The sequence below is a fragment of the Mastomys coucha genome, unplaced genomic scaffold (assembly GCF_008632895.1).
Source record: "Mastomys coucha isolate ucsf_1 unplaced genomic scaffold, UCSF_Mcou_1 pScaffold3, whole genome shotgun sequence".
Taxonomy (NCBI): Eukaryota; Metazoa; Chordata; class Mammalia; order Rodentia; family Muridae; genus Mastomys; species Mastomys coucha.
In genome coordinates, this window is record NW_022196909.1 from 18,027,886 (window position 1) to 18,038,295 (window position 10,410).

General features: G+C 38.8%; 1 protein-coding gene across 7 annotated transcripts in view; it reads left to right on the top strand.

Moving 5' to 3' along the window:
- Positions 1-10,172, top strand: part of Fam184a (family with sequence similarity 184 member A) — a 118,453-nt gene extending 108,281 nt beyond the window's left edge. For 2 of the 7 annotated variants that reach the window (XM_031346540.1, XM_031346542.1), the window contains 4 exons: positions 1,943-2,060; positions 4,792-4,896; positions 7,894-8,096; positions 9,604-10,172. In XM_031346540.1, the coding sequence (XP_031202400.1) occupies positions 1,943-2,060; positions 4,792-4,896; positions 7,894-8,096; positions 9,604-9,685 (508 nt within the window). In that variant the 3' untranslated portion in view covers positions 9,686-10,172. The other 5 variants (XM_031346543.1, XM_031346541.1, XR_004112159.1 and 2 more) reach the window with 4 other exon arrangements.
- Positions 10,173-10,410: the final 238 nt, after the last annotated feature.

A 10,410-nucleotide genomic window follows, 5' to 3' on the forward strand; every position in this document is an offset into this window, starting at 1 on the left:
GCCTGCTTCTGCCTCCCAAGTGCTGGGAATAAAGGCGTGTGCCACCACTGCCCGGCTAGAAGCCATCTTGTAAAAACAAAACACACACAACAAAAAAACAAAAAGAAGAAGAAGGAGGAAGAGGAGGAGGAGGAGGAGAAGGAGAAGGAGGAGAAGAAGAAGAAGAAGAAGAAGGAGGAAGAGGAGGAGGAGGAGGAGGAGGAGAAGGAGAAGAAGGAGAAGAAGAAGAAGAAGAAGAAGAAGAAGAAGAAGAAGAAGAAGAAGAAGAAGAAGAAGAAGAAGAAGAAGAAGAAGAAGAAGATGATGAAGAAAAGAGAGAAAGAGAAAGAGAGAAAGGAAGGAAGAGAGAAAGAACCAAAGATAAAAGGATGAGAGACTAGCTGGGTGTGTAGTACCTGCCTGTTAATTCTTGCACTTGGAAGGCCAAAGTAGGAAGATCTCTGAGTTTACATCAAGTCCAAGATAGAAAGTGAGGCCCTGTGTCAAAGAGATAAAGAATGGAAATAAATAAAAACAAGATATATATATAATCTTAGGAATCACCCCCAATCTCTTAGTCAGTCTTGCACCCAGCCTTTTTGAAACACTGTTGGTCTAGTGAGCTGCCCAGATAGCTGGAAAGCCATGGACTAATGCTGTCCTGAAGCGGATGTGGGAATGGTACCAAGTTCCTTCCTCGAAGGATGGATGAAATGCTTGTATTTCTAAGTTCCACCTACTTCATAGTAGTCTCTTGTTCTCTCCTTTAACGCTTTCCTATTTGTACTTACAGGTTGCTTCTTGTAAACACTGTGTATTCATTATTATCTAGTTTTCATTAAAATTGTTGCTGATATAAAGGTATGTTGTGGGGAGAATTAGCTTATAATAATGGAGTTAAAACATTTCAACTAAGCTAGGTATGGTAGTGTGCACTTTTAATCCCAGTACTTGGAAGGCAGGGGCAGTAGATCTCTGAGTTAGAGACCAGCCTGGTCTACAGACTGTGTTCTAGGCAAGTCAGAGCTACATAATGAGACCCTGTCTAAAACAAAACAAATAATAATAAAAAGAATGTTTCAACTAAATTAAAGCACACATTTAAGCAGAGGAGATCTTTCCTGTATAACAAAAGGAGATTACAAAACTGTAGATGATTGTTTTAGATTCACTTTACTTTGTTTGATCAACTTGCTCATTGTTCTGCAGTGAGAACAAATAAGGCCTTACATCTAGGATAGGTTTGGATACAGGTTCGATCAGCTGTCTTTACAGCCATAGGGAGTAGTTCCGCTTCCATGTTGCTTCTAACCACAGAGGCAGCACTCTAGTGACATCTTGTGGCTGTTTCAGCACATAACCCTTACACCTTTTTTTTGTGGTTCTCACATAGATAGTATAATCTTTCCAGTGTGTGTAAATACTTGCATTACACTGTATGTAAATACCACTGAATAAGTTGGCTTACTAGAAAATGTGATTATTGTCTTCCCTCATGAGCCTTGAACAATTTGTTCTTATTGGTTGATAATGTAGAGTTTTAAAACTGCATTCCCCACAAACCGAGACAAGAGGATGTCATTCATGTGTGTCTTTTGTTCTCCCTCCCTTGGTATCTTTTCTTGTCCCTTATATATGTGATGTACCTCACCACACAGCATTGTGTTGATGGTAACCACTCATAATAGTACCCAACCTGAGTTTGTAAAGTTTGTGTCATCTGGCTTCTCAGCTCCTTCAAAGCACACCTCACATCATTCACACATGACTTAAAGTGGCTAATTCCTCCCAAATATAACCCATGGGGCACTTAGTGGCTCTTAGGGCAATCACATTATCATGCCTGAAAGTCTTACAGTAAGTCTGTGTGTGTTTAACTGGACTAATTGAAGGATGTAGGTATTTATTACAAGAGGATGTTGTTTGAGTTGTATCAGTGAGATAAAGGTTTTCTTGTTTATAGACTAGAAGATATGGAAGAGAAGTATCTAATGAGAGAATCGAGGCCAGAAGATGTACAGATGATTGCAGAATTAAAATCCCTGCTTACAGAACGAGACCAGGTCATAAAGAAACTCATTGTAAGATATTTTGTTTTTAGTACAACTGTATTAGTAATCGATAGACAATGGGGAAGTATTTTTGCATAATGCGAAATGAAAATGGAAAGTAAAATCTGTGCATTGTGGTCACGTTTATTAAGCCATAACTTCACATTTAAATTTGGCATTAGAATAAGGGAATTTTACCATTTTCTTCAGTGTTCTTATTGAAATAAATACTTTTAACACCTATTACATTTTTAATAATGTCTTTACCACTTAATAGTTGACATCCTATTGGTATATAGAGGGATGTGTATTGTACGTCAGCAGTAGATCAAAGAAAACTCTGTTATCATGGCCGTGCATTAGACTGCACTTACAGATTAGTACCCCCCCCCTTTGTGTTGTTGTTGGGTTGTTGGTTTTTTTTTTTTTTTTTTTTTTTTTTGAGATAGTTATGCTATGCAGCCCTTAAAACTCGCAGCAACCCTCCTGCCTCAACCTCGGAAGAGCTGGGATTAAAGGCCGGCATCACCATGCTTGACTCAGATGAATCATGTTCATTTTCTAGCAGTGTGCTCCACCAAACACTGGCCCAGAGAGATACTGAGTCATCCGAGTACTCAGGAGGCTGGGGTGGGAGGATCTTGACTTTGAGGCCACCCTAAGCATCAGATTAAACTCAAGAGTATCATGGGATACAGTCTTAAGAGCAAGAGCAAACAAACAGGAAGAAAACCTTTGTGGTCCAGCCTAAGAAGAGATGTGCTCTATCAAGGGAGTCAGGGATGCTTAGCATCAAGGGCACTCAGAAATCCACTGGCCAAAAAATAATACGACTCTAGCAGGAAATATTCTGCCTTCATTAAAACCACTATTACTTGAGAATTAAAACAAACTATGCAGGTGTTTGAACATTTATAAAAAGTTTCAGAATTTTCTAAAATGCTATATCTTGGTCAGTAATTAAAATGCTGCTGTTCATTGTCACTAATAAATGAAGGTCTTCCATAGTGAAAGTAAAAATGACACTAATCTTCTACACATTCCTTGATTACTTTAATTGCAGTCTTTGGATATAAGCACGTAACAGCACAAGACCAATGTCCTCACATCCTTTAAATTTATTTTTATGATTTAGAAAATTCCATCCGTTTCCAATACTGTGAAGAAGCTCCTTTTGAAACGTATGAAGTTCCTTTTGAAACCTCCGGGGTGGATCAAGGTTCTTAGAGGGAGTCCAGGAATAGGCCGTGCCATTTCCTGTGACTTGCAGTCTGCCACACACCCAGTTTTCCAAGGCTGGTACCTATGAGCATAGATCTACCCAACAGCAACAGGCATGGAAGGCAGCTGCTTCATTTACAAAGTGAGCACGCATAGAAAGTGCATTCATCTGTGGCCTACAACTAGCTATTTATTCTTCCAGTTACTCCTTGGAATGTCCCAGATACAATTGCAGTTATCCTCATCGGAGAGCACATCCAATATTGTAACAAGGGGCAGTTCCACACTCTTTCTAAAACAGGGTGGTTCCCTGACCCATAAGAGGCATGTGGGGGCAAGACCTGTAATGTAAACGAGAGTCAGTGGAAATGAAGAGTGTTAGGAAGGGTCTATTCTACTAAGCTACACTAGAATCAAGGCCCGTCTGAACACAGCCATCATTCTCACCCATACTGCTCCGTCTGCTGTGGCCTTCCCAGTCTGCTTGTTAAATTACTTAACACGTCTTACTTATTTCTCAAAAAGGAAAGGTCTTATCTCTGTAAGGGCCATTTACTTTTCCATTGCCCTTGGTATAATACATCACTATCTCAAAGGAATGACCAGACAAGATCAAATCCATTTTCAGGTACTGAGAAATAATACATAGTATTGTCATTTATATATGGAAAGTAGTCATACATGTAGGTTACAAAAACTCTTCAGGTCAGAGTCTGGCTCTGGCAGCCCTAACACAGTGGGCTTGGTTACCCACTCTCAACAGGCCAATTAAACAAATAACTAATATTGAAAAGTAGGAAAGGGAAATGTACCACAGGAGGCTACCATGAGAAGAGGTAGAATTGAGTCCCCCGACCCTCTCCCCTGAATCCCAGTGCCCGTCTTTGGAATCATGACATGAGGCTGAGGTTGAAATGCCAGAAAGAGATACACATAATTTAACAGCCCTGGCCAAGATGTGGTCTTGCCCATCTTCATTGTCTTAGCTCTAGTCTCTCCCTCAAGGCAGTCTGACAACCTGTCAGGACTGTTTGAAATCCTGTTTGAAGAAAAGTTCTCCCTCTGTCTGGCATCTCTGCCTTTTCCTGCTCTGAGCCATGGGAAATTCCAGTTTGTTGGGGACCGCCGTTAGTTACAATATTCTGGTAGCCAACAAAAGAGGCATGTGTCTCTTCAGTACTGTCTTCATTCCTGTCAGTACAGTTGTGTGTACACAACACCTCAAGTACGAGTGAGACCCACTCAGATGCCACAGTAGGTACCACAAAGAGACAGGACACCAGTAAATCCTATAGACAGGAATGAAAGAGTATTAAAGGGCATTATGGTCAAATCCCTGGGCCCAGGGTTTAAAAGGTACTAAAAAAAGTGACCTGCTAGTTACATTTGAGACACTGGCAATCAAGCCTAGAGATGTTTAAACAAAATATATAAACCTTTATACGTCATTAAATTTTTAATGAAATGGCACGCACACATTTTAAGTTTGTAAATCTATAATAGAAAATGTTGAAAGGATGTTTATAATTCTTTTGCATAGGAGGATAATAAATTTTACCAGCTGGAATTAGTCAATCGAGAAACTAACTTCAACAAAATATTTAACACAAGTCCTACTGTTGGTGTTATTAACCCATTGGCTAAGGTATGTGCCATAGACACTGTGAAGTAGGGTTGTGCTTAAACCCAGAGGGAGATGGGCTCATGTGGAACAGGCAACATAAGCTTAAAGCTGCCCCAAATGTCGTCTAACATAGAACAACCTCCTGCTCAAGCTTATTACTCCTTAATTTGTTCAATTCAGAATGAGTTACTCATTTGTTGGTAATTTAGATCCTTAAAATAGTATATTCATATTGAAACACTGTGGCTCTGCCTTTATGTTTTTCATATCCCTAACGAAAAGCAAAACTCCTACGCAAATTAATTTACTGTCACTTCCTTGTTGAGCACAGTCCTCTAGAGGTGCAGTTCAGAGAGACTCCTGCCCCAGATGCCAAGCAGTTCTTCCTAGCTCCAGGCCTTCCAGGATAACTAAAGGTGACCCTGTAAGCGTCACTTTTCCCATTTGTGAATGTTCTTGACAATTTAAGTATGGCCTTTTCTGATTCTTTATTATTCCCTTAGAACAACTATGGGAAAGCCTCGAATGATATCTGACTGACTTTCCTACATCACTGTCCCCTGTCCACATAGCCCCAGTGTTTAGGCATAGTCCATACTCAATAAATGTGTTAAATTGTAAAACCTTATCCTACTTCTTTAAGCCAAAATAAACTATTCTGTAATTAAATCAAGTAATAACTAAATAAGTATATATGCTGATTTCATATGGGTTATGAATCTCTCAGGAGAAATTAATAATATAATAAAGCTTCTGTTAAGGCAGTTTTTTAAATCCATATTGTATTGCTTCACATTGTGCTGATTTCTGCTATGCCCTTACCCAGAAATTTTATTTTCAAAGTTTATACAATTTCTTTGTTTAGAATTCCAAATTTCCTCTTTCTTCATCAGTACTCTACACTTTGAACTTAATGTTTGGCAAGCTAAAGAGCTATAGCTCTGTCTTTAGAGTTCCATAAGGAAAACTCTCCATAAATAACTGAGTGGATGGACAGAATTAATTTAATGCTGGGTTTTCATTTTGGTTTGATTTTTGAAACAGTCTCATGTGGTCTAGGCTGTCCTTAAACTGACCTTATAGCCAGGCTGGCCTTGAACTCACCCTATAGCCAAGGCTGGCCTTGAACTCACCCTATAGCCAAGGCTGGCCTTGAACTCACCCTATAGTGAAGGCTGGCCTTGAACTACTGACTTCCTCTACTTCCTAATTGCTTGAGTATAGCTGTTTGGTACCCACCTGACTTTAATTTTATTTTGAAAACTCATAGTTAAGAATTGCATAGCTTTTAACTTGAAAACATTTTAAGACTTGTGCACTAAGACAGGCAGTGGTGACGCACGCCTTTAATCCCAGCACTTGGGAGGCAGAGGCAGGCGGATTTCTGAGTTCTAGACCAGCCTGGACTACAGAGTCAGTTCCAGGACAGCCAGGGCTGCACAGAGAAATCCTGTCTCGAAAAACCAACCAACCAACCAAACAAACAAACAAAAAGACTTGTGCACTAAACGTACATACTAGCTGTACGAATTGTGTACTAGACACACATCCATGTCTAGGACACAAAGCATACTAGAATTTTATGCATTTATTTTATCAGAATACTTTTTTCAGCTTTAAAACAATTACTTTAGGATTTTACCAGAAATATGGTTTTTTGTTTGTTCATTTGTTTTATCTTGGTTTGGGTTTTTAGAGATGGTCACACTATTCAGCCCTGGCTGCTCTCACTATGTAGACCAGCTTAGCCTTGAACTGAAAGAGCACAGGTATTAAAGGTGTAGGCCACCTACACGTGGCTATCAACTGTTTGATTTCTTAAACAAAACAAACAAACAAAGTCCCTGTGCCGCCCTGTCTAAAATCCTAAGCCATCTACAGAGTGAAATAAGAAACAGTAAAAGATGCAGTGTTGAGAGAACCTTCCAGCTGCTGTTGATTCCTGATAGCCTGCCAGTGTGTTCACACTGTTCTCTGATACACTGTATCTTAGACTGTCTGCCAGTCGCGGGGGATGGCAGGAAGAAACGTCCACAGGGACTATATCATTTTAATTGAAGTAAAAGTTCTATGGAGTGAATTGTTAAAAACTAAAATAATGTTTGCAAAGAAAAAAAAAATCAGCATGCATCCACCTGGAAAACCTGAGAATATTCTGAGTCTTTGACAACGCACTATTTTTTATTTTCCATAAGGGTTGAAGCTCATCAATCCTTGAATTAGGAATATAATTCTTTGAGAGTAAAGGTAATGTTTTGCAAGCTGACAGATATCAAGGCTGCATTAGGCTTCCTCATTTCTTTGCTCATTTTAAATACTGACTGGATGCAAAAAAAGTCAGCTCCTCTTGCCTCTAGCCTTTATATTATGAGCTAGTTCGTGATATTGCCAATGAATTTAAAATGTAGGTTTCATGCTACATTCTTAGTTATCTCTCTTTAGAAAGATGTCACAGAGAACTTAAAAATGAGATTATTTAAGTCAACTTTAAGTCTTAAGTAGAAATGTGAGATTTGTTCAAACTACAATGCCAAGCAGTTGTGTATTCCTTTTTTTTTTTCCAGGCAAGAACAGCTTCTCTTTGACAGATGGACAAAGTTCACGGACCTCTATTTTAATATTATACCTAACTTCACGCCTCCTGAGTTTAGCCTAAACCCACTTACCCTCGTGGTCTTTGAGGCACTCCCTACCCCTCTTATTCCCTGCACTCTGTACTCTGACCTAGTCTTCCCCTAGTCCACTCAGTGGTTCAGGATTAGAGATGAACCGTCCCTTAGTGTCCCTCCCCCGTGCTCTCATGGTAGCATGTCTATCCCTGAGGATTCCATGTAGACGAGCACTTTCCAGGATCCCCAGATCACACTTTGGGTGACACTGGATAATTTTAACATCACAATTTGATACAACGTTTCCAAACATTTTCCAAGCCAAATTTACCTTTCCCTCTCTTCCTGTTTTCTTTGTTGGCTCTCGTGCAGGGAATGAGTATTCTCATTTGTGTTATTTCTAACGCAGCAAAAGAAGAAGAATGATAAGTCACCAGCAAACAGGTTTGTGAGTGTTCCCAATCTAAGTGCTCTGGAATCCAGTGGCGTGGGCAATGGACATCCTACCCGCCTGGAACCCATTCCCAATTCTCCAGCCCATGATGTTGAGTTCAACAGCAACAAGCCTCTTCCACAACCATTGCCACCCAAAGAGCCCAAGACATTTTTGAGGTGAGCCACGTCTCACCAGTAGCCTTTTTTTCCCCCTTCTTCTCATTTTTAGCTTATGAAATTTCCCCTTTTTACATTACAGAAATCCACTACTTCAAAAAAACCTAAAAAAATAACATGAGATAGTTTGAAAATGTTTTATGACCTATCTAGAAAGTTCTGTTTTGACATTGTCCAAGGATTTTTTTTTCACTTATCAGTAGTGAGATTTCTAAATGCTAACAGGTGTTCACATAATTCATGTGCTAAGAGTTTTAATATTTACAGCTTACCAAGGTTTTATTAGTACAAACCTTAATTTTCAGAACTTTCAAATCTTTTTCATTTATTAGAATGTTCACTTCTAATGCTTTACGTTATGTATTTTATCTTATTAACATACATATACATATCGCCAAATTCAAGGAAAATTAAGCTCTGGGAACTTAATGCTGTAGTTAAATACAAATACATTTAGAAACCAGTTTTAAATTAATTCTAGTTTGACGTTGCCTCCGCCTTGATTAAATATATTAAGTAAATTTTGAAGGAAATGAAATTATTATGTCATTACATGATTAAAATTAAAAAGTACTGGCTTGCACTCACTTTACTAGAACTGATTTTATTTTGTTGTTGACTCAAGTTAATTTTTCTCTTATTTTTACTAAATCCTAATAACTCCACTACTAAGTCTTATAAGTGGGGTTTGTATTTCTGTTTTTAAGCTAAGTGATCTCTAATGTAGTTAATGACTCATTAAAGAGTTAAAAAAAGACAATGAAAAATAGTCAACGCTGTCTCTGAATGTGTCTCCTGCTAAATATTCTGTGTTGCTTGTTTCCCGTGCATGGGTGCGTTCAGGTATCAGTAAGATGCATGTGCATGAGCTCACGGAACTTGACCGCTGGACTTTCCATAACACATTGTTGCGTGCCTTGTATTTCCCCCAAGACGGTAGGGATGCTTTTGTTTTCTCAAGTAGCCCAAAGAACCTAGTTAGAATTCAGGCGTCAGAGCTTACAAAGTAGGAAGAAAACTAGGTTTTAGTGCACTCTGAAGTATCTGATAGGATAATGGAAGCTTAATGTAAATATCCAAATAGTAAAAAAGAACTAGACTTTGATTTACGTTAGTTCTAGTGAAGGGTACCTATGTGAGAATCGACCCCTTGCATCAGGGTCTGATAATTGAAGGGGAAAGTTGCCAAAAGAGGGGACACTATTTTGTTTGCTCTCCTCTCCCACACTCAATATATCAAACCTCAAAGATGAGTTTGTTGTTTTTGCCAGTCGTTTACTTTTCGGATCCTAGACTGTGACGTGGCTCCTCTGTCACAGAGTTCCTGTGAGCTGCCACTGGGACTCCTGTTGTCAGAGGAAGCACCCTAATGCAGAGTAGCCAGTCCTTAGAGACAGTTCTGATGTGGGGTACCAGTTGTAGAAATCAGCGCTCATGTTTAACACTTTCCCATTCCTTTGCAAACCGTTTAATCCTGGGTTCTGTGTCTCTCTTTTTATGAATCCAGTCCTCCTCAGAGTGAAGCCTCCCCGGTGGCTTCTCCAGATCCCCAGCGCCAGGAGTGGTTTGCTCGGTACTTCACATTCTGAATGAATTGTGCTGGCACAGCTCCCTGTGGACTGTTCCGAGAGCATGGCCGCGTGTGAATCATTCTGTGGACAGGCCTCTCTGCATAAAACACTGTGACTGAGCAAGTGTTTGTCTCTCTGATTTGAAAATGCACTGTATTTCTTGTGATATCTATTGGAATCACTCTCTGAGGTACTATATTATGTGTGTAATTATAACAGCTATTTTTAATTTAGATGGAAGTCTTAATCTTTGTAATTACTGCATAATAAATTTTGTTAGAACAAATGTTTTTCGTGGTTGTTTTCTATCAGGTATGCTTTAAACACTTTTTTAATACCAGGTATAAGACTTGTCAATAAGTTTTACTGCACTAATGATCATAAATTGTTACTTTAATAGTGTTAATATCAATATAGGGAAATTTATTATTATCTTCCATTGTTGTGTATAATTTTAACTAAATTGTTAACATTTATAAATCCAGAATAAAGGAATTTATGTAAACTGTGTACTTCCAAGTATATGAATTCTTGTTGGTTTATAGCTTTTTTCTTTTTTGATTCTGATAGATGAGATGTAAACCTTCAAAAAAGTTAGTATCTATGAGCAATATTATTTAGGGCCAAAGGTGGTATGTGAAAGAGGTCTACTATAACTTGTCTTAAAAAAAAGGCTATGCCAGGTGTAGTGGTACATACCTTTAATTTCAACACTTCAGATCACTGTGCACTGGAGGCCAGCA